We start from the raw sequence: 24,683 nt of genomic DNA on the forward strand, positions 1-24,683 counted from the left end.
ACACAAAATGCCTTTGAATAAGTAAAAGGAACCATCTTAAATACAGGGAATTCTAATTACATTGGCATAGTTAAGGCCAAAAATACAAAGTAGACATTGCTACCTTATCTTCAACCCTTGCCTTTAAGAGGCAAATAAACACAAAATACAGGTGAATCTTGCTTGGTTCTGAGACAGTGAAGGAATTTCCCCAATATTTAAATATATTCACATAACCAGTCATATAAATCTAAATATAAACCAACATAAATATAAATATAAAACCAATCTTCAATAAGTTTTAAGATGGTACTCACCATCTTTGTGAAAAGTTGAACATTATTAACAAAGTCTAATCATATCTTTAGAAGGGGTAAATAGTGATAGCATTTACTGAATTGGAATTACTATTAATATTCAAAAACCAAACTTGTACATTTAACCACAAGCCAGTCTTAGTTTTAAGTCAGGACTGCCCAACAAAATATTCTGACAGTCATTCATAATCTGAATTCTGGTGTATGAGATCTATTAAATTATGGTACACATAAAAAAGTCATGAGATATTTGTGTTTTGTAATATAAGGCAGTGGCCAGTTATAACTCACTAGTAGCTTTTCTGAGATAAGCTATCAAGTCTGCCCTTTCTGCCTTCTTCTTAATGCCGGCAAAGATCATTTTTGTTCCAGGAATGTAGTTGCTGGGATTCTCAAAATACTCTATCAGTGTATCCTCTCCCCAGGTGATGCCTTTGTTCTTATCGGTGTCTATGTAAGATAATCCAATGGCCTGACCTGTCTTCCACCGGAAGAGACCATGGAGATTAGGCCCAGTCTTGTGCTTGCCTCCCATTTCCATGGTGTGGCACCGGGCACACTTCTGAACAAAAATCTTCTTGCCTTTCTCAACATCACCCATATTTAATTCTCTCTTTCATCACTGGCACTACTCAGAAGCCAGACGTCCCGCTCTATGTACCATATTTTCTTTATCCAATCTATCATTGACTGGCCTTTAGGTTGATTCCATGTCTTTGCTATTGTGAATACTGCTGCAATGAACATATGTGTGCATGCATGTATCTTCATAAGACAATGATTTATATTCCTTTGGGTATATACCCCATAATGGGATTGCTGGGTCTGATGGTATTTCTGCCTCTAGGTCTTTGAGGAATTGCCACACTGTCTTCCACAGGGGTTGAACTAATTTACACACCCACCAACAGTGTAAAAGCATTCCTTTTTCTCCACAGCCTTCCCAGCATCTGTTATTTTTTGGCTTTTTAATAATAGCCATTCTGACTGGCATGAGATGGTATCTCATTGTGGTTTTGTTTGCATTTCTTTAATGATGAGTGATGGTGAGATTTTTTTTTCATATTTTTGTTGACTGCAAGCATGTCTCTTTTGGGAAGTGTTGTTCAGATCCTTTGCCCACTTTTTAATGGGGTTGTTTTTTTCTTGTAAATTTAAGTTCCTCATAGACTCTGAATGAGGTATTACCAGTGAAGCCTGAGAAACAGCAAAGATGGCAGCCTGCTCCTTCCTTTGGAAGCTCCATCCCAGGGGGATACTGACCTGTAGCCAGCCCACACATACCTGCAGGAGGTGGCTGGAGACCCCTGTTGGGCACTCTCACCCAGTCAGGAGGCATGGGATCAGGAACCCATCCAAAGAAGCAGTCTGGCTGCTTTGGGGTAGAGCAGGTGTGCTGCATTGTGGGGGATCCTTCCTCCTCTGGACCACCTGTATTCTCCAAAGCCAGCAGGTTGGAGTGGCTGAGTTGACCAAACTGCAGAGATGCCAGCTGCCCCTCCCGCCAGGAGCTCCATTTCAGGGAGAGATCAAAGCTCTGTCCATAGAACCGTTGCTGGAGTGGTTAAAGCCCCTGCAGGGATTCCTGCCCAGTAAGGAGGAATGGATTGGGGTCCTGCTTAAAGAAGCAGTCTGGTCATGATCTGGCAAGCCAGCTGTGCTGTGTTGTGGGGAACTCTTCCTTGTCCAGACTGTCTGTATTCTCCATAGCTGGCAGGCTGGAGTGGTTGTTAATCAAATGGAGGTTCCCTTATATGTGACTTGATGCTTTTTTCTTGCTGTTTTTAACATTTCCTTTTTTTTTTGGATACAGTCTCACTCTGTCACCCAGGCTGCAGTGCAGTGGTGTGATCTTGGCCCACTGCAACACCCACCTCCTGGGTTTAAGCAATTCTCGTGATTCAGCCTCCCAAGTAACTGGAACTACAGGTTCACGCCACCACACCCAGCTAATTTTTTTGTATTATTAGTAGAAATGAGGTTTCTTCATGTTGGCCATGCTCACCTTGAACTCCTGGCCTCAAGTGATCCACCCGCCTCAGCCTCCTGAAGTGCTGGGATTACAGGTGTGAGCCACTGCACCTGACGAATATTCCCTCTTTTTGACTTTTGACAGTTTGACTACTATGCACCTCTGAGAAGACCTTTTTGGGTTGAATCTATTTGGGAACCTTTGAGCTTCCTAGATTTTGGCCATATCTCTCCCACGTCTGTTTTTAAAGCTCTTGATTGTATTTTTTTTTTTTTTTTTTTTTTTTTGAGGCACGGTATCACTCTGCCACCCAGGCTGGAGTGCAGTGGCACAATCTTGGCTCACTGCAACCTCCACCTCCTGGATTCAAGCAATTCTCATGTCTCAGCCTCCCAAGTAGCTTGGATTGCAGGCATGCACCACCAAACCCAACTGATTTTTGTATTTTTTAGAGACAGGATTACGCCATGTTCATCAGGCTTGTCTTGAATTCCTGGCCTCAAGTGATCCACTGCCTTGGCCTCCCAAAGTGCTGGGATAAGAGGTGGGAACCACTGCACCTGGACTCTTGATTGTATTTTTATTTTATTGCTTAAATTCTTCAGCTCCATGATCTCTGTCTGGTTTTTAATGACATATATATCCTTGTTGAATTTCTCATAAGATCATAAATTGTTTTTCTAATTTCATTGATTTGTCTATCTGTATTCTCTGTATCTCACAGAGTTTCCTTAAGATCATTATTTTGAATTCCTTCTTAGCCATCTGATATACTCTTTAAATTTAGGGTCTGTTAATCGGGAATTATTGTGTTTCTTTGGAGGTGTAATGTTTCCTTGCTTTTCATGTTTCTTGTGGTCCTAAACTGATTTTTGCACATCTGGGGGAACAGTTGCCTCCTCCAGTGTTAGGGAGCTTTCATAGATAAATAGTTTTTCCAATAGTTGTCTCCTATAGTGTTCACTGAGTAGGGTGCTTTGACTTTGGTTCTGGGTGGGTGCAGTAATATAGTCTTCAGGTGACTTTTTTGGCTGTAATCAGCATTCAGTGGTGTCGTGAGTGCCCCAGTGTCCTGATGGTGAGTGTTTGTGGAGACAGTGGTATGGCTTTTCTTGGTGTGAGAGCCATCATTCAGATTAGTTCTCAGGCCTTAGGCATATGCATGCTAGCTGCAGTGGCTTTGCTAGTTGTGGGGTATTGCCAACAGCAGGGTGGGCACCAGGCAGGCCAGTCCTCAGTGCCTTAGAAGTGCATGCAGCATATGGTGGCTCTGCTGGTGAAGGGGGTGGGGCTGTTGCCAGCAGTGGGTGCCAGATGGGATGTGCCTTGGGCCTTGGGGGGTGCATGTAGCATGCAGTGGCTCTGTCAGTTGAGGGTAGCCAAGTCATTTTAGACTAGCCAGTCCTCAGATGACCCAGTAGCTGCCCACAGATACATGAATGAGCTTAGTTGAGACAGGAAATCCTTTCTGCAAGCACCTGAATTGGACAGTTAAGCCCATCCCAAATTCACAAACCATAGTATCATGAGCCAAATAAATAGTTGCTGTCATAAGCCAGTAAGTTTTGGGGTGGTTTGTAACTACTGGCACAATTGTAACTGGTATCAATCCATTATGATTTTTTTACTTGAAAGAGTACATTTTTAAAAGAATACTGCCATATCTGGGTCAATATTAAACTTATGACTACACAGTCTACATTCACTGAGAAATGAGTATTTGTCAGATAAACACCCTTACCACGATTGGATTTCTATAGAAAGACTGCCTTCCAGAAGATGGAAATGACATAGCAATAATACGTTCTGAAAGTCAAAATCATCACTATTACAAACATTATTATAGATTTCATATAACACACAAAAAATTAATTTATACATGATCAGACTCCATTTTCACAGAAAAAAACCTTTTACGATTGAGGTTGACAGAAAAGAGCTAATACTCAGGATAATCAAATAACATATTAAATTATCCAACACAATGACCATTAAACTGGCATGGCATTCTTAAGTCTCCACTAGTTCTAACTGTAAGCCATGTACTTATGATGGCCTTAGTCTGAAGTTCCCCCTGTTCTTAGAATTTATTTCTTATCTTAAATACCTGAGAAAATCCAAGAGTTCTGGGCACCAGTGATGGTGGGAACTCCCAAGGTGCTTTGCAGCCCTCTGACTCAGAAAACCTGAGATCTACAAAGCACTGACCTCATTCTCTGGGGTTCTAGGATGAGAAGAGGTCTCTGTAGGATCCTTGGGACTCAGAAATAACTACTAGAAGTTAATAAATTGAAACCCAAATGGAGTCAGCTGAAAATCCATTCAAGTTCCTATGCTGCAATTGAGTAGTCCTGAATTGAGAAGACATGCAGATCTTCCATTGCCAGGGCTAAACCACAAATATGTCACACTATCACAGTGGCATATATTCTCTTGAATAAAGAATATTTCGAATGAATGTGTCTTAGATGAGGCAAAAAAAAAAAATACAATTACAAGAAAAAGTGAAGTAATACAAGTAAATCAACAGTTAAGTGTCACAAACCTGTAACGTAAGTGAGGTCTAGGTCAAATCCATCCCTTGTGTATCGCCTTTTGTTTTCTGAAACCTGAGAGTTTAAAATCATCATTAGTTTGTGAAACATTCATCAACATAAAAATAAGAAACATTATACAGTATAGATATCAACCCTTGCCAATGGGTCCCAAAACATATATTTTTCTGAATCATAAGCATGTTTTGCCCACTTACCAGCCTTCTCATCAGCTTTTCAAGTTGACTTTTTTGATGAACCAGATGAAAAATTCTTATCAGAATAATAAGTCGTAGAAGTCGAACTAAATATGTCCATCTAACAATAAATTAAAAAGATCAATTTTTGCTTCAGAAACAGAATTTTATCAATATAAACTATGTCTAGAGCAGCAGTTGTTAACCAGAGGCAATTTTCCCTCCTCTCTCCAATTACCTACCTGGGGGATATTTGGCAATGTCTGGAGGCATTTAGGTTTTCACAAGTGGCGTGCGTGCGTGTGTGTGTGTCTGTGTGTTACTTACATCTAGTGAATAGAGGCCAGGAATTTTGCTAAAACATCCTGCAATTAATATAACTGCTCACCACCCTCTTATGACAATGATCTGGCCCAAAATGTCAGTAATGCTGAGGCTGAGAAATTCTGGTCTAGAGAAATAGTGATACAATAGACTCTTAGCATTTGTAAATTTAATTTTGGGATTTAAGACTAGCATTTTCAATTTTTCCACATCAAAACAAATCGATTATTCTTGTTCATCTTTGTTATTCCCATGAGTAACAGATGTTCACTACAGCTGCTAATGCACATCAGGCAGGCAACAGATTGAGATACTTCCAAAGTGTGCTAGCTGGTATCTCTCCTACCATCAGAAACACCAAAGCAGAGAACTGATGGTCTGGACTAGTGCTTCTCTGATTTGGGCACATGTCAATAAGAGCCATCTGGAAAAGCTTGTTAAGCTGCAGATTGCTGGGTCCCAGAGACACTGATTCAGTGGGTCCAGGGTGGGGCCTAAGGTATTTTTCTTCTTATATTTCTAGCAAGCTGTCAAGTGATGCTGAGGTTTCTAGTCAGAGGACCACATTGGCTGAGGTTATTTTCAAATAACTCCAAAAGCCTATCACTTAACATGCTTTTAGTTGGGGCCTGAGCTGTAGTCCAGGGAAGCTAGGGTACAAAAAGAAATCAGCTATTTGACCCATGAACAAGCTTAGGAAGCCACCATCTACATCCCAGTATACATTTGCTCTTTCATTTTCCTCATTGTCACAGTAAAAAAAGAAAAAAAGTCATCAGGGCCTCATACACTCTTTAGTTTCCTAATCCCTAACAGTTCTAACTTTGCCTAAGCTTTCTTTGTTTCTACCACAACTATACTGCAGAACTCTACCATTGTGTTGCTACATGTGTCATCTGCTAGTTTCTGTTGTTTGTTTGCTAATTTTTAGAAACTCATGATTGAAGTCACTCAAATTTTGCCTATGCTCAAATAAATTCCCTCTTGGCTGTAGGAAAAATCCAGACAGAACATTATGTGTAAGGGATTTGTAGTTGAAGCACAGAGGGGAATTATTTTCAATATAAATTTTTTTGATATAGCAGATATTAAACTGATAAGAATATTATACTTGATCTTAGCCAAAAGGCCAAAAAATGATACAAATAGGAATTTGATGAGAACTTCAAAATGTAGAGAAGTTAAAGTTAGTACAAGAGTAAAAGTCCTTCTTTGGGTACTGCATCTTCTTTATTCAATTAATGGTACTTAGTGTGTATACTCTTCACTGGTCCCTAAATATCGCAATCTTTTAGTTTCAAAGTATGTGGGAATTTACCTAAACATTTCATTTTAAAGCAATGTATTTGGTATAGAATGAGAACATTTGAAGTTGAAAAGATTATATAGAACAAAAGCCACAGAAAATGCTAAAGTTAATGAAAAACTTTAAGAGAGGTAAGTCTTATGTTTCATACCTGGGAATATTCCTAAGAAACTTAATGTCAAAAAAAATGGGGGAGGAGCCAAGATGGCCGAATAGGAACAGCTCCGGTCTACAGCTCCCAGCGCGAGCGACGCAGAAGACGGGTGATTTCTGCATTTCCATCTGAGGTACCGTGTTCATCTCACTAGGGAGTGCCAGACAGTGGGCGCAGGTCAGTGGGTGAGCGCACCGTGCGCCAGCCGAAGCAGGGGCGAGGCATTGCCTCACTCGGGAAGTGCAAGGGGTCAGGGAGTTCCCCTTCCAGGGGTGACAGACGGCACCTGGAAAATCGGGCCACTCCCACCCGAATACTGTGCTTTTCCGACGGGCTTAGGAAACGGTGCCCCAGGAGAGTATAGCCCGCACCTGGCTCAGAGGGTCCTACGCCCACGGAGTCTCGCTGATTGCTAGCACAGCAGTCTGAGATCAAACAGCAAGTCGGCAGCGAGGCTGGGGGAGGGGCGCCCGCCATTGCCCAGGCTCGCTTAGGTAAACAAAGCAGCCTGGAAGCTTGAACTGGGTGGAGCCCACCACAGCTCAAGGAGGCCTGCCTGCCTCTGTAGGCTCCACCTCTGGGGGCAGGACACAGACAAACAAAAAGACAGCAGTAACCTCTGCAGACTTAAATGTCCCTGTCTGACAGCTGTGAGGAGAGCAGTGGTTCTCCCAGCACGCAGCTGGAGATCTGAGAACGGGCTGACTGCCTCCTCAAGTGGGTCCCTGACCCCTGACCCCTGAGCAGCCTAACTGGGAGGCACCCCCCAGCAGGGGCAGACTGACACCTCACACGGCCGGACAGGTACTCCAACAGACCTGCAGCTGAGGGTTCTGTCTGTTAGAAGGAAAACTAACAGAAAGGACATCCACACCAAAAACCCATCTGTACATCACCATCATCAAAGACCAAAAGTAGATAAAACCACAAAGATGGGGAAAAAACAGAGCAGAAAAACTGGAAACTCTAAAAACCAGAGTACCTCTCCTCCTCCAAAGGAACGCAGTTCCTCACCAGCAACGGAACAAAGCTGGACGGAGAATGACTTTGACGAGCTGAGAGAAGAAGGCTTCAGACGATCAAATTACTCCGAGCTACGAGAGGATATTCAAACCAAAGGCAAAGAAGTTGAAAACTTTGAAAAAAATTTAGAAGAATGTATAACTAGAATAACCAATACAGAGAAGTGCTTAAAGGAGCTGATGGAGCTGAAAACCAAGGCTCGAGAACTACATGAAGAATGCAGAAGCCTCAGGAGCCGATGCGATCAAATGGAAGAAAGGGTATCAGCCCTGGAAGATGAAATGAATGAAATGAAGTGAGAAGGGAAGTTTAGAGAAAAAAGAATAAAAAGAAACGAGCAAAGCCTCCAAGAAATGTGGGACTATGTGAAAAGACCAAATCTACGTCTGATTGGTGTACCTGAAAGTGACGGGGAGAATGGAACCAAGTTGGAAAACACTCTGCAGGATATTATCCAGGAGAACTTCCCCAATCTAGCAAGGCAGGCCAACATTCAGATTCAGGAAATACAGAGAACGCCACAAAGATACTCCTCGAGAAGAGCAACTCCAAGACACATAATTGTCAGATTCACCAAAGTTGAAATGAAGGAAAAAATGTTAAGGGCAGCCAGAGAGAAAGGTCGGGTTACCATCAAAGGGAAGCCCATCAGACTAACAGCGGATCTCTCGGCAGAAACCCTACAAGCCAGAAGAGAGTGGGGGCCAATATTCAACATTCTTAAAGAAAAGAATTTTCAACCCAGAATTTCATATCCTGCCAAACTAAGCTTCATAAGTGAAGGAGAAATAAAATACTTTACAGACAAGCAAATGCTGAGAGATTTTGTCACCACCAGGCCTGCCCTAAAAGAGCTCCTGAAGGAAGCGCTAAACATGGAAAGGCACAACCGGTACCAGCCACTGCAAAATCATACTGAAATGTAAAGACCATCGAGACTAGGAAGAGACTGCACCAACTAACGAGCAAAATATCCAGCTAACATCATAATGACAGGATCAAATACACACATAACAATATTAACTTTAAATGTAAATGGACTAAATGCTCCAATTAAAAGACACAGACTGGCAAACTGGATAAAGACTCAAGACCCATCAGTGTGCTGTATTCAGGAAACCCATCTTACGTGCAGAGACACACATAGGCTCAAAATAAAAGGATGGAGGAAGATCTACCAAGCAAATGGAAAACAAAAAAAGGCAGGGGTTGCAATCCTAGTCTCTGATAAAACAGACTTTAAACCAACAAAGATCAAAAGAGACAAAGAAGGCCATTACATAATGGTAAAGGGATTAATTCAACAAGAAGAGCTAACTATCCTAAATATATATGCACCCAATACAGGAGCACCCAGATTCATAAAGCAAGTCCTGAGTGACCTACAAAGAGACTTAGACTCCCACACATTAATAATGGGAGACTTTAACACCCCACTATCAACATTAGACAGATCAACGAGACAGAAAGTCAACAAGGATACCCAGGAATTGAACTCAGCTCTGCACCAAGCAGACCTAATAGACATCTACAGAACTCTCCACCCCAAATCAACAGAATATACATTTTTTTCAGCACCACACCACACCTATTCCAAAATTGACCATATACTTGGAAGCTCTCCTCAATAAATGTAAAAGAACAGAAATTGTAACAAACTGTCTCTCAGATCACAGTGCAATCAAGCTAGAACTCAGGATTAAGAATCTCACTCAAAACCGCTCAACTACGTGGAAACTGAACAACCTGCTCCTGAATGACTACTGGGTACATAACGAAATGAAGGCAGAAATAAAGATGTTCTTTGAAACCAACGAGAACCAAGACACAACATACCAGAATCTCTGGGATGCATTCAAAGCAGTGTGTAGAGGGAAATTTATAGCACTAAATGCCCACAAGAGAAAGCAGGAAAGATCCAAAATTGACACCCTAACATCACAATTAAAAGAACTAGAAAAGCAAGAGCAAACACATTCAAAAGCTAGCAGAAGGCAAGAAATAACTAAAATCAGAGCAGAACTGAAGGAAATAGAGACACAAAAAACCCTTCAAAAAATAAATGAATCCAGGAGCTGGTTTTTTGAAAGGATCAACAAAATTGATAGACCGCTAGCAAGATTAATAAAGAAAAAAAGAGAGAAGAATCCAATAGATGCAATAAAAAATGATAAAGGGGATATCACCACCGATCCCACAGAAATACAAACTACCATCAGAGAATATTACAAACACCTCTATGCAAATAAACTAGAAAATCTAGAAGAAATGGATAAATTCCTCAACACATACACCCTCCCAAGACTAAACCAGGAAGAAGTTGAATCTCTGAATAGACCAATAACAGGAGCTGAAATTGTGGCAATAATCAATAGCTTACCAACCAAAAAAAGTCCAGGTCCAGATGGATTCACAGCCGAATTCTACCAGAGGTACAAGGAGGAGCTGGTACCATTCCTTCTGAAACTATTCCAATCAATAGAAAAAGAGGGAATCCTCCCTAACTCATTTTATGAGGCCAGCATCATCCTGATACCAAAGCCTGGCAGAGACACAACAAAAAAAGAGAATTTTAGACCAATATCCTTGATGAACATTGATGCAAAAATCCTCAATAAAATACTGGCAAATCGAATCCAGCAGCACATCAAAAAGCTTATCCACCATGATCAAGTGGGCTTCATCCCTGGGATGCAAGGCTGGTTCAATATACGCAAATCAATAAATGTAATCCAGCATATAAACAGAACGAAAGACAAAAACCACATGATTATCTCAATAGATGCAGAAAAGGCCTTTGACAAAATTCAACAACACTTCATGCTAAAAACTCTCAATAAATTAGGTGTTGATGGGACGTATCTCAAAATAATAAGAGCTATTTATGACAAACCCACAGCCAATATCATACTGAATGGGCAAAAACTGGAAGCATTCCCTTTGAAAACTGGCACAAGACAGGGATGCCCTCTCTCACCACTTCTATTCAACATAGTGTTGGAAGTTCTGGCCAGGGCAATTAGGAAGGAGAAGGAAATCAAGGGTATTCAATTAGGAAAAGAGGAAGTCAAATTGTCCCTGTTTGCAGATGACATGATAGTATATCTAGAAAACCCCATTGTCTCAGCCCAAAATCTCCTTAAGCTGATAAGCAACTTCAGCAAAGTCTCAGGATACAAAATCAATGTGCAAAAATCACAAGCATTCTTATACATCAATAACAGACAAACAGAGAGCCAAATCATGAGTGAACTCCCATTCACAATTGCTTCAAAGAGAATAAAATACCTAGGAATCCAACTTACAAGGGATGTGAAAGACCTCTTCAAGGAGAACTACAAACCACTGCTCAAGGAAATAAAAGCGGATACAAACAAATGGAAGAACATTCCATGCTCATGGGTAGGAAGAATCAATATCATGAAAATGGCCATCCTTCCCAAGGTAATTTACAGATTCAATGCCATCCCCATCAAACTACCAATGACTTTCTTCACAGAATTGGAAAAAACTACTTTAAAGTTCATATGGAACCAAAAAAGAGCCCGCATCGCCAAGTCAATCCTAAGCCAAAAGAACAAAGCTGGAGGCATCACACTACCTGACTTCAAACTATACTACAAGGCTACAGTAACCAAAACAGCAGGGTACTGGTACCAAAACAGAGATATAGATCAATGGAACAGAACAGAGCCGTCAGAAATAATGCCACATATCTACAAGTATCTGATCTTTGACAAACCTGACAAAAACAAGAAATGGGGAAAGGATTCCCTATTTAATAAATGGTGCTGGGAAAACTGGCTAGCCATATGTAGAAAGCTGAAACTGGATCCCTTCCTTACACCTTATACAAAAATCAATTCAAGATGGATTAAAGACTTAAATGTTAGACCTAAAACCATAAAAACCCTAGAAGAAAACCTAGGCATTACCATTCAGGACATAGGCATGGGCAAGGACTTCATGTCTAAAACACCAAAAGCAATGGCAACAAAAGCCAAAATTGACAAATGGGATCTAATTAAACTCAAGAGCTTCTGCACAGCAAAAGAAACTACCATCAGAGTGAACAGGCAACCTACAAAATGGGAGAAAATTTTCGCAACCTCCTCATCTGACAAAGGGCTAATATCCAGAATCTACAATGAACTCCAACAAATTTACAAGAAAAAAACAAACAACCCCATCAAAAAGTGGGCAAAGGACATGAACAGACACTTCTCAAAAGAAGACATTGATGCAGCCAAAAAACACATGAAAAAATGCTCACCATCACTGGCTATCAGAGAAATGCAAATCAAAACCACAATGAGATACCATCTCACACCAGTTAGAATGGCAATCATTAAAAAGTCAGGAAACAACAGGTGCTGGAGAGGATGTGGAGAAATAGGAACACTTTTACACTGTTGGTGGGACTGTAAACTAGTTCAACCCTTGTGGAAGTCAGTGTGGCGATTCCTCAGGGATCTAGAACTAGAAATTCCATTCGACCCAGCCATCCCATTACTGGGTATATACCCAAAGGACTATAAATCAGGCTGCTATAAAGACACATGCACACGTATGTTTATTGCGGCATTATTCACAATAGCAAAGACTTGGAACCAACCCAAATGTCCAACAATGATAGACTGGATTAAGAAAATGTGGCACATATACACCATGGAATACTATGCAGCCATAAAAAATGATGAGTTCACGTCCTTTGTAGGGACATGGATGAAATTGGAAATCATCATTCTCAGTAAACTATCGCAAGAACAAAAAACCAAACACCGCATATTCTCACTCATAGGTGGGAATTGAACAATGAGAACACATGGACACAGGAAGGGGAACATCACACTCTGGGGACTGTTGTGGGGTGGGGGGAGGGGGGAGGGATAGCATTGGGAGATATACCTAATGCTAGATGACGAGTTGGTGGGTGCAGCGCACCAGCATGGCACATGTATACATATGTAACTTACCTGCACATTGTGCACATGTACCATAAAACCTAAAGTATAATAATAATAATAATAATAATAAAAGAAAAAAAAAAAATGTAAACGACATCAACCAGCAGAGGAATCACAATAATGGCAGTATCTAAAATGTTAAATAAGTCAGAAAAATACTGCTGTCTCCTGTAATATAAAACAAAAAAAAAGTTCATTCCCCCCTGCAAGAAGAGATAGGAATATTTAAAGACCACAAACTATTGACTCATCCTCATTAAGAATTCTACTATCATGAATTATTTAAAATGTATTTTCTAGAGTAGACTAAAGGAAAAATATAACATTCATGGGAATTTTTCAAACAATAAAATTATATTCATCATTTGACACTTATATGTGACTAAAACACCAACATGGCAATTCAAGTATAATAAGAGATATAACTAAATGTGTAATAATCACCCTCATTGTTGACAATGGGGTATCTATCCCCTCAAGCATTTATCATTCATGTTACAAACAATCCAATTACTCTCTTTCAGTCATTTAAAAATATACAATCAAGTTATTGTTGACTATGGTCAATCTGTCGTGCTATCAAACAGTAGGCGTTACTCAGTCTATTTTTTTGTACCTATTAACCATCCCCCCCGCCCCACCCCCAAGCCCCTGCTACCATTCCCAGCCTCTGATGACCATCCTTCTACTCTCTAGGTCTATGAGTTCAATTGTCTTTTTTTTTTTTTTAAGAGCCCCATAATAAGTGAGAACATGTGATGTTTATCCTTCTGTGCCTGGCTTATTTCACTTAACAAACATAGTGATCTCCAGTTCCATCCATGTTGCTCCAGATGACAGGATCTCTTTCTTTTTTTTTTTTTTTTGAGATGAGGTTTCGCTCTTGTTGCCCAGGCTGGAGTGCAATGGCGTGATCTCGGATCACTGCAACCTCCACCTCCTGGGTTCAAGCGATTCTCCTGCCTCAGCCTCACGAGTAGCTGAGATTACAGGCGCCCGGCACCACACCCAGCTAATTTTTGTATTTTTAGTAGAGATGGGGTTTCTCCATGTTGGTCAGGCTGGTCTTGAACTCCCGACTTCAGGTGATCTGCCCACCTCAGCCTCCCAAAGTGCTGGGATTACAGGTGTGAGCCACTGCACTTGGCCAGGATCTTATTGTTTTTTATGGCTAAATAATACTCTCTTGTGTATATGTACTATATTTTCTTTATCCATTCATCTGTTGATGGACACTTAGATTGCTTCCAAATCTTAGCCATTACGAACAGTGCTGCAACAAACAGGGAATGCAGATATCTCTTCTACACACTGATTTCCTTTCTTGTGAGTATCTACCCAGCAGTGGGATTGCTGGATCATATGGTAGTTCTAGTTTTAGTTTTTTGAGTAACCTCCAAACTGTTCTCCAATTGGTTCTACTAAATTACATTTCCATGAACAGTGTATGAGGGTTCTCTTATCTTCACATCTTTGTCAGGATTTGTTATTGCCTGACTTTTGGATATAAACCATTTTAGCTGGGGTGAGATGATATCTCATTGTAGTTTTCTACACTGAGAATTTCTCTAATGATCAATGATGTTAAGCACCTCTTGATATGCCTGTTTACCATCTGTATGTTTTCTTTTGAGAAATGCCTATTCAAATCTTATGCTCATTTAAAAAATTACATTATTAGATTTTTTCCTAGAGAGTTGTTTGAGCTCCTTACATATTCTTGTTATTAATCCCTTTTTCAGATGGGTAGTTTGCAAATATTTTCTCCCATTCTGTGGGCTGTCTCTTCACTTTGTTGTTTCCTCTGATATGAAGCAGCTTTTTAACTTGATGTGATCCCATTTGCCCATTTTTGCTTTGGTTGCCTGTGCTTATGGGGTATAGCCCAAGTAATTTTTGCTCAGACCAATGTCCTGGAGATTCTTCCCAATGTTCTCTTATAGTATAGTAGTTTCACTGAGGTCTTAGATTTAAGTCTTTAATCCATGTTGATTTGATTTTTGTATATGGTGAGAGGTAGGGGTCTAGGTGCATTCTTCTGTATGTGTATATCTAGTTTTCCCAGAACCATTTGTTGAAGAGACGTCTTTTGTTCAATGTATGTTCTTGGCACATTTCTTAAAAATGAGTTCACTGTAAGTGTGTGTGGATTTGTTTCTGGGTTCCCTATTCTGTTCCAGTGGTCTATGTGTCTGTTTTTATGCCAGTGCCATGGTGTTTTGGTTATACAGTTCTGTAGCATAATTTGAAGTCAGGTAATGTGATTCCTCCAGCTTTGTTCTTTTTGCTTAGAATAGCTTTGGCTATTCTGGGTCTTTTGTGGCTCCACATAAATTTTAAGATTGTTTCTTCTATTTCTGTGAAGAATGTCATTCATATTTTGACAGGAAGTGCATTGAATCTGTAAATTGCTTTGGATAGTATGGACATTTTAACAATATTGATTCTTCCAATCCATGAACATGGAATCTCTTTCCATTTTTTGGTGTCCTCTTCCATTTCTTTCATCAGTGTTTTACCATTTTAATTATAAAGATCTTACACTTGTTTGGTTAGGTTAATTTCTAGGTATTTAATTTTATTTGTGGCTACTGTATATAGGACCACTTTTTAAATGTCCTTTCCAAATGGTTCACTGTTGATATATAGAAATGCTACTGATTTTTGCATATTGATTTTGTGTCCTGCAACTTTATCGAATTTATCAATTCTAATAGTTTTTTCTGTGGAGTCTTTAGTATTTTCCAAATAAAATGTATCATCTGCAAACACAAGGATAATTTTATTTCTTCCATCCCAATTTGGATTTCTTTTTTTATTCCCTTTCTTTCTCTTCTATAATGGCGCTAGCTAGGACTTCGGGTACTATGTTGAATAACAGTGGTAAAAGTGGGCATCCTCATTGTGTTCTAGATGGCAGAGGAAAGCTTTTCAGTTTTTCCCCATTCAGTATGGTACTGACTGTGGGTCTGTCATATATGGTTTTTATTATGTTGAGGTGTGTTACATCTATACTCAGTTTTTTTAGGGTGCTTACCATGAAAGGATGTTGAATTTTATCAAATGCTTTTTCAGCATCAACTGAAATGATCTTACGGTTTTTATCCTTTATTGTGTGGATATAATATATCTCATTGGTTGATTTGCAAATGTTGAACCATCCTTGCATCCCAGAGAGACATCCCACTTGTCATGATGAATGATCTTTTCCATATATTGTTGAATTCAGTTTTCTAGTATCTTGTTGAGGATTTTTGCATCAATATTTATCAGATATATTAGCATGTTTTTGGTTTTGGGTTTTTTTTTTTTTTTTTTTTGAGACTGAGTCTCACTCTGTCATCCAGGCTGGAGTGCAGTGGCATGATCTCAGCTCACTGCAACCTCTGCCTCCCAGGTTCAAGCGATTCTCCTGCCTCGGCCTCATGAGTAGCTGAAATTACAGGCGCCCGGCACCACACCCAGCTAATTTTTATATTTTTAGTAGAGACGGGGTTTCACCATATTGGCCAGGCTGGTCTTGAACTCCTGACCTCCAGTAAACCACCCACCTCTGCCTCCCAAAGTGCTGGGATTATAGGAGTAAGCCACCACTTCCAGCCTACGTGTGTCTTTATGGGAGAAGAGTGTTTCCTGTAGGCAACAGATCAATGAGTCTTTTTAGTTTATTTATTTATTTATTTATTTTGAGATGGAGTCTTGCTCTGTCACCAGGCTGGAGTGCAGTGGCACCATCTCGGCTCACTGCAACTTCTGCCTCCCGGGTTCAAGCGATTCTCCCCTCAGCCTCCTGAGCAGCTGGGACTACAGGTGCACACCACCACACCCAGCTAATTTTTGTATTTTTAGTAGAGACAGGGTTTCACCATGTTTGCCAGGATGGTCTCTAGCTCTTGACCTTGTGATCTGCCTGCCTCAGCCTCCCAAAGTGCTGGGATTACAGGCGTGAGCCACCACGCCTGGATGGGTCTTGTTCTTTCATCCATTCATCCACTCTGTCTTTTGATTGAAAAGTTTAGTCTGCTGACACTCAATGTTATTATTGATAAGTAAGGACTTACTCCTGTCATTTTGTTATTTGTTTTCTGGTTGTTTTGGGGTCTTCTCTTCCTTCTTTCCTTCCTGTCTTCCATTAGTGAAGGTAATTTTCTCTGGTGATATGATTTAGTTTCTTGTTTTTTATTTTTTGTGTCTCCATTGTTATGTTTTTTGGTTTGAGGTTACCATGAGGCTTGTAAATACTATCTTATAATCCATTATTTTAATCTTATAATAACACTGTTTTCATAAACAAGTAAAAAGAAAACTACTAAAAACTCTACAACTTAACTTTGTCTATTTTTTAACTTTTTGTTATTTCTATTTATATCTTATTATACCATCTATGTCCTGAAAAGTTGTAGTTAATATTTTTGATTGGCTCATAATTTAGTTTCTCTACTTAGAATAAGAGTAGTTTATACATCATAGCTACAGTGTTATAACATTCTGCATTTTTCTGTATACCTACTATTACCAGTGAGTTTTATACCTTCAGGTTGTTACTTATTGCTCATTAATGTCCTTATCTTTCTGATTGAAATACTCCCTTTAGCATTTCTTCTAGGACAGGTCTGGTGTTGACAAAATCGCTCAGCTTTTGTGTGGAAAAGTCTTTATTTCCCCTTCACTTTGAAGGATATTTTCACTGGATACACTGTTCTAGGGTAAATGTTTTTTTCCTTCAGCACTGTCAATATGTCATGCCACTGTCTCCTGGCCTGAAACATTTCTACTAAAGAGTCTGCTGCCAGATATATTGTAGCTCCATTGTATATTATTGGTTTCTTTTCTCTTGCTGCTTTTAAGATCCTTTCTTTATCCTTGATCTTTGGGACTGTGATTATTAAATTCCTTGAGGTAGTCTTCTTTGAGTTACATCTGCTTGGTGTTTTGTAACTTTCTTGTACTTGGATATTGATATCTTTCTGTAGGTTTGGGACGTTCTGTTACTATCCCTTTGAATAAACTTTCTACACTCCCCACCTCCTCTTTAAGGCCAATACCACTTAGATTTGTCCTTTTGAGGCTATTTTCTAGATCCTGTAGGCATGCATCATTGTTTTTTATTCTTTCCTTTGTTTCCTCTATGTATTTTGAAATAGCCTGTCTTCAAGCTCATTAATTCTTTCTTCTGGTTTATGAATTCTGCTATTAAAAGACTCTAATGCATTCTTTGGCGTGCCAATTACATTTTTTGGCTCCTGAATTTCTGCTTGATTCTTTTAAATTATTTCAATCTCTTTGTTAAACTTATCTAATAGAATTATGAATTCCTTCTCTGTGTTATCTTGAATTTCTTTGAGTTTCCTCAACACAGCTATTTTGATTTCTTTGTCTAAAAGGTCACATATCTCTGTTTCTACAGGATTGGCCCCTGGTGTCTTATTTAGTTCATTTGGTGAGGTCATGTTTTCCTGGAGAGTGTTGATGCTAGCAGATGTTCTTTGGTGTCTGGGCATTGAAGAGTTAGGTATTTATTGTAGTTTTCACTGTATTTATTGTAGTTTTCACTGTCAGGGCTTGTTTGTACCCATCTTTCTCGGGAAGGCTTTCCAGATATTTGAAGAACTTGGATATTGTGATCTAAACTGTATCTGCTTTAGGGGGCACCCCAAGCCTCCTAAACTCTGTGGTTTTTGCAGACTCATAGCGGTACTGCCTTAATGGTCCTGGACAAGATCCAGGATAATTCTCTGCATTACCAAAAAGAGACTCTTGTTTTCTTCCCTTACTTTCTCCCAAACAAACAGAGTCTCTCTCTCTCTCTGTTCTGAGGCACCTAAAGCTTGGGGTTGAGTGACACAAGCACCCCTGTGGCCACCACTACTGTGACTGCATTGGGTCAGACCTGAGGCCAGCACAGCACTGGGTCTTGCCCAAGACCTGCTGTAACCACTCCTTAGCTATTGCAGAAGTTTGCTGAAGGCCCTGGGGCTCTACAGTCATCACATGGTAAAAACAGCCAGGCCTGTGTCCTTCTCTTCAGGATGGATCCTAGCCTCCAGGTGGATCCAAAGGTGCTGTCTGGGAATCAGGGCCTAGATCAAAAACTTTAAAAGTCTACCTACTGTTTTATTGTGCTATGGCTGAGCTGTCACTCAAACCACAAGATGCAGTCCCTCCCACTCTTTCCATCCCTGTCCAAAGGCAGAGGAGCATCAATCCATGGCCACCTCAAACACAGGCCAAGGGGGGTACCTCCAGACTACCGCCAATGTTCTCATAAGGCCCAAAGGCTCTTAAGTCAGTTTGTGGTGAATGCTCCTGTCAATTATTTTAAAATGCTGCTTCTTATTTATTTATTTATTTATTTTGAGATGGAGTCTTGCCCTGTCACCCAGGCTAGAGTGCAATGGCGTGATCTCGGCTCAGTGCAACTTCTGCCTGTCGGGTTCAAACGATTCTCCTGCCTCAGCCTCCCAAGCAGCTGGGATTCCAGGCAACCACCACCATGCCCAGCTAATTTTTGTATTTTTAGTAGAGACGGGGTTTTACCATGTTGGCCAGGATTGTCTCGAACTCCTGACCTTGGGATCCTCCCACCTCAGCCTCCCAAAGTGCTTCTTATAAAAGTACAAAATAGCTTAATGCATTATAAAAATAATCAAACTTACCCTTCTATAAATACTCGAAGAAGAACATCCATGAGAAAAAATAAGGCAATAGTTAGAGAAATAGAACGATACTCCAAAGGAATATAAAGTTTGCTATCAGTGAAAATTAGGTCGGCAAGGAGGAGAGTGACATCCAGTAAGACCAGGAAAACTCCAAATATTCTAAAATAAATAAGTAAATAAATAAATAAATAAATAAATGCAAAGATAAAGGGGCGTTTGTCCCTATAGCTATACTATATTTAGGCCACTGATCGGGTACCAAAATATTATTATTTAGTATTAAGCTGCCCAGTGGCAGGAAAAACTGTAATGCCTTAGAATCTCAGAAAAATCACTCTTTTCACCCAACAGAAGCAGTTCTTAACAAACAAAATTCTCACCAAACCACTTCACAAGACATTATCATGCCCTTTTATAGTAGACACATCAGACCAACACCTCAAGACAGAAAAGTAAAACTGAATTAAAATCACCTGTGTCTATTTGCAAACTCTTCTTAAAATTTGAGAATTTCATAAGAAGTTTATACCAATTTCTCATAAAAAATAAACCCTCATTAATCTGGATAATTCTAAAGAATTTATTAATAAAAACCAAATGAAAGCATGAGTAACATAAGCTCTTAAAAGACCAAGATTTTTCATCAGTGACATTTTTTTTTTGAGACAGAGTCTCGCTCTGTCGCCTAGGCTGGAGTGCAGTGGCGCGATCTCGTCTCACTGCAAGCTCCGCCTCCTGGGTTCACGCCATTCTCCTGCCTCAGCCTCCTGAGTAGCTGGGACTACAGGCGCCCACCACCACGTCCAGCTAATTTTTTGTATTTTTAGTAGAGACGGGGTTTCACCGTGTTAGCCAGGATGGTCTTGATCTCCTGACCTCGTGATCCACCCGCCTCGGCCTCCCAAAGTGCTGGGATTACAGGCGTGAGCCACTGCGCCCAGCCCATCAGTGACATTTTCAACAAGTACATGATTCCATATTTATGGGTACTTCTAGCATAGTGATGGGCATATGAGTCTTGAACTCTAAAGTACCTCCTGCCACTTGCTGTTACATATTCTAAATACATTCTCCATAAACTGATTAGACCATTTGCCTAATCTATGAAGATGAATTAGTCTTCGAAATGCTTTTTTAAAAACTTGCAGCTCAAATTCAAATATTATTAATTCAAAGGGAAACAATTATATTGCGTAAATCTATATCATAGTATGAAATCTTACTCTTATGTAGAGAAGAGTCTAAGTAAATTGTTTCCAGAATTAAAGAGTAATTCTAGATGTATAAGGTACTTAATAAAACACTTTACTTATAATTATAGAATTTTAACATTTGATTTTCATTAACATTACTTTTGCAGATGGAAGAGAAACAATATTAATATGTTACTATTAATCTCAGGCAAAAGCCATTTATTTGTAAGTCTTAATGTCCAGTTTAAACCAAAATTCCATGATAAATTAGGTTCCATTGGATGGGGCACGTGGCTACTTAGCAACTGATGGAGGGTGGAAATGCTTTTTTGTTATTTGATTTCAGTGTTTCTCATTGAAGTATTAAGTCTCATATATATATATATGAGACTCATATATATATAACAAACATGTATATGAGACATATATGTATATATACATGTATACATGTATATACATATATACGTATATACATATGTATATATGTATATAACACATGAGACATATAACAAAATATATATAACATGTTATATATAACATATATTATTATATATAATATATAATATGTAATATATAATATATAATATATTATATATACAATATATTATATATTATATATATTATATATATTATATATACAATATATAATATATAACATTATATATTATATATGTTATATATAATATATATTATATATTATATATGTTATATATAATATATATTATATATTATATATGTTATATATAATATATATTATATATTATATATGTTATATATAATATATATTATATATTATATATGTTATATATAATATATATTATATATTATATATAACATATATAACATGTTATATATATAACAAAACAAAACATATATAACATGTTATATAACATATATAAGACATATATATATAACAAAAAATGCTTTTTTGTTATTTGATTTCAATGTTTCTCATCGAAGTATTAAGTCTCATATATATGAGACTCATATATATTTTTTTTCTTTTTTTTTTTTTTACATGGAGTCTTGCTCTGTCACCCAGGCTGCAGTGCAATGGTGCAATTTCAGCTCACTGCAACCTATGCCTCCTAGGTTCAAGCGATTCTTCTGCCCCAGCCTCCTGAGTAGCTGGGATTACAGGCACCCACCATTATGCTTGGCTAATTTTTGTATTTTTAGTAGAGATGTAGTTTCACCATGTTAGCCAGGCTGGTCTTGAACTCCTGACTTCAGGTGATCCACTCGCCTCAGCCTCCCAGAGTGCTAGGATTACAGGCGTAAGCCACTGCGCCCAGCCAAGTCTCAGATATATTTAATACATGGTGTTTTCTATGTCTCACATACCCAAATGCAAAGGATGATACAATTGAACGCACAATTTTCTTAATCTTGCTGCTGCAAAAAGAAGTAAAAGTAAAATTAATCAGATTTCTTCTAACATATATTGTAAATTTAACCAAAAAACAGAGGCCTTTATAAATATAATTTTAAAAGAAAATTATTCAGAAGTTGTACAACAAAATGCTTTTTACTAATAGCCAAAATTTTATTCTTCCTGCTCCATGAGTATTTTACTTTTTTACTTTGCTATCCAGAATATATGCAAATAAGGCAGTAAACTTTGGATGTTTAGCAACTTTTCCATTGCATGCAAAGCCCCAACCCCAGCTTTATGGCAATACTAAACTTAAACTTGTGGTCATCAACTCAAGGAGTATAGCATGAAGACAGAAAAGGGTGGTAGAAGAGAACTGTATTTTAATGCCAGCCTGGGCAAGTCATCAAACTTTGGCCAGATCTCAGTTTCCACTGCCATAAAATAAGGTGTTTCAGGAATGAGCATAGGGAGTAAATGATGCTCTTGCCATCTCCTCAAACTAGACGCCTAGTGAACAGATACACATTAGCAAGAGTCACATATGAGGTTGCAAATGAACTTCAGAGGTAAGACATTTTAGTAAGACATACTTCAAAAGAGAAACACCCGAAAGACTGGGCTCCTTCCATTAATCAAAGGAAGGAGAACCTGTTTGATGGAGCCTCCAATAATGCCTCATTTTACCTTATGGCTGGAGACAAGGTAGCTGATGAGGAACAATTTTTTTGTCCTACTGAAGCCTCCTGTGTTGGAGGCTCTTCAGGAGGAGAAGCCTCCAACACAGGAGGCTTCAGTAAGAGAAGTCTTCAGGAAGTTTCTGTCATACTGAAGTCTCCAACATAGGACTCAAATTCCATCCTGAGAGCCGTGAATCCTAAGACAATGCTCACAGCCTGTGCCTAAGACTGGAGAACAAAGACGGCAGATACTGAGCAGAACTGGGGCACTGACAAAATTGGCCTTTGACATGAACAGACATTTCTCAAAAGAAGACATACATGTGGCCAACAAGCATATGAAGAAAAGCTCAATATCACAGATTAGAGAAATGCAAATCAAAACCACGATGAGATACCATTTCACACCTGTCAGAATGGCTATTACTAAAAAGCCAAAAAATAACAGATGCTGGCAAGGTTGCAGAGAAAAGGGAACACTTATACATTGTTGGTGGGAGTGTAAATTAGTTCAACCACTGTAAAAAGCAGTATGGCAATACTTTGAAGAGCTAAAAGCAGAACTATTTGACTGAGCAATCCCATTACTGAGTAGATACCCAGAAGAATATAAATCATTCTACTATAAAGATACATGCATATGAATGTTCACTGCAGCAGTATTTACAATAGCAAAGACATGCAATCAACCTAGGTACCCATCAATGACAGATTGGATAAAGAAAATGTGGTACATATATACCATGGAATACCATGCAGCCATAAAAAAAGAATGAGATAATGTCTTTTGTGGGAACATGGATGGAGCTGGAGGCTATTATCCTTAGCAAACTAGTGCAGAAACAGAAAACCAAATACTGAATGTTCTCACCTCTCAGTGGTAGCTAAATCATAAGGACTTATGAACACAAAGAAGGAAATAGACACTGGGGTCTACTTAAGTGGGGAGGGTAGGAGGAGAGAGAGGAGCAGAAAAGATAACTATTTGGGTACTGAGCTTAATACCTGGATGATGAAATAATATGTAAAAAAAAAAAAAACCTGACACATGTTTACCTATGTAACAAACCTCACATGTACCTCCAAACCTAAAATAAAAGTTAAAAAAACAAAATTGGCCTTTGATGAATGATGTTAGAATAACCTGAGATAAGGGAAATCCCCAATCCTTCTAACCTTCCCCTCCTCCACCTGGACCCACCACCTCCGCCCAGGCTTGGAGAGTTAAGGCTGATGTAGATGGAGGATCAATTGGCCAAAAGAGGTGAATTCTCTCAAGTTGCCATTCTCTTACTACAAGAACCTCTGATCCCACAGTCTACTGGATCTCTGGGTATCAAGGAATTGTCATAAATCTGAACTCACTTGACAATGTCACCATACAGAACCAAGCCTGACAGATTATGAAGGCATGAAGGAGTGGCTTGGGTGGCTTTAGCCCCTTAATCTGTTTCAGTGTCCTCTGAAACTATACCAAGTAAATATACAATTGAGACTTTTTCGGTTAAAAAAAGTATATTATGTAAATGCAGCTTCAAGCAGTTATGTGCAGAGTTTGCAGGGAGGTAACTATGACTCAATAAATCCATTTCCAGGAAAAGTACTGTTCACACTCGGGAGCAACAGACAGACACTCCAACATGCAGCAACTCAAAGCATAGCCTCCATGTACCTTTCCTAAAAACAGTCACTCAAAGTGCTTGAGTCAGCTGAGCAATGAATCAAAATGAAGAACACAGAAATAAGGAAGATGACTTACAGAGAAAAGATGGTAAATAATAAAAACTCAGAATTAGGTAAGTCTAAATAATAATTGTTAATGTAGCATAAAAATGTAGCAGGTGAAAATGTAAATAAATGATTCTAAAAATAAAGATAAATAATATAAAATCATGAATAATAGTATTGATTTGAATTTTTAGGCATTCTTACACTAGGATTCAAGGTGTGGAAGAAGATAGAAGTAAAGGCAGGTCACATTTCTTATCCTTCACAGGTACAAG

At 39.0% G+C, this 24,683-nt stretch overlaps 2 protein-coding genes and 1 pseudogene across 6 annotated transcripts in view; all 3 read right to left on the reverse strand.

The window, feature by feature from the left end:
• Positions 1 to 24,683, reverse strand: part of LOC100437575 (phosphatidylinositol 3,4,5-trisphosphate 3-phosphatase TPTE2-like) — a 150,822-nt gene that overhangs the window by 43,307 nt on the left and 82,832 nt on the right. For 3 of the 5 annotated variants that reach the window (XM_063714778.1, XM_063714780.1, XM_063714779.1), the window contains 5 exons: positions 21,970 to 22,020; positions 19,430 to 19,591; positions 5,021 to 5,120; positions 4,814 to 4,877; positions 4,010 to 4,074 (listed from right to left, as the gene is read on the reverse strand). In XM_063714778.1, coding sequence (XP_063570848.1) covers positions 4,010 to 4,074; positions 4,814 to 4,877; positions 5,021 to 5,120; positions 19,430 to 19,591; positions 21,970 to 22,020 — 442 coding nt within the window. The remainder of the gene's footprint in view (positions 1 to 4,009; positions 4,075 to 4,813; positions 4,878 to 5,020; positions 5,121 to 19,429; positions 19,592 to 21,969; positions 22,021 to 24,683) is intronic. The other 2 variants (XM_063714782.1, XM_063714781.1) reach the window with 1 other exon arrangement.
• LOC112128606 (cytochrome c-like) lies at positions 489 to 973 on the reverse strand. Its single transcript, XM_054529516.1, has one exon. It carries the CDS (start codon positions 895 to 897, stop codon positions 577 to 579), a length of 321 nt encoding a protein of 106 aa, XP_054385491.1. The 5' UTR covers positions 898 to 973; the 3' UTR covers positions 489 to 576.
• On the reverse strand, positions 6,353 to 6,464 carry LOC129049712 (U2 spliceosomal RNA; annotated as a pseudogene).

Source organism: Pongo abelii, chromosome 14 (genome assembly GCF_028885655.2).
Source record: "Pongo abelii isolate AG06213 chromosome 14, NHGRI_mPonAbe1-v2.0_pri, whole genome shotgun sequence".
NCBI classification, from domain to species: domain Eukaryota; kingdom Metazoa; phylum Chordata; class Mammalia; order Primates; family Hominidae; genus Pongo; species Pongo abelii.

What these genes read in the sequence shown, in the direction of transcription:
- LOC112128606 (XM_054529516.1), bottom strand. Translation starts at nt 897, where the DNA reads ATGGGTGATGTTGAGAAAGGCAAGAAGATTTTTGTTCAGAAGTGTGCC.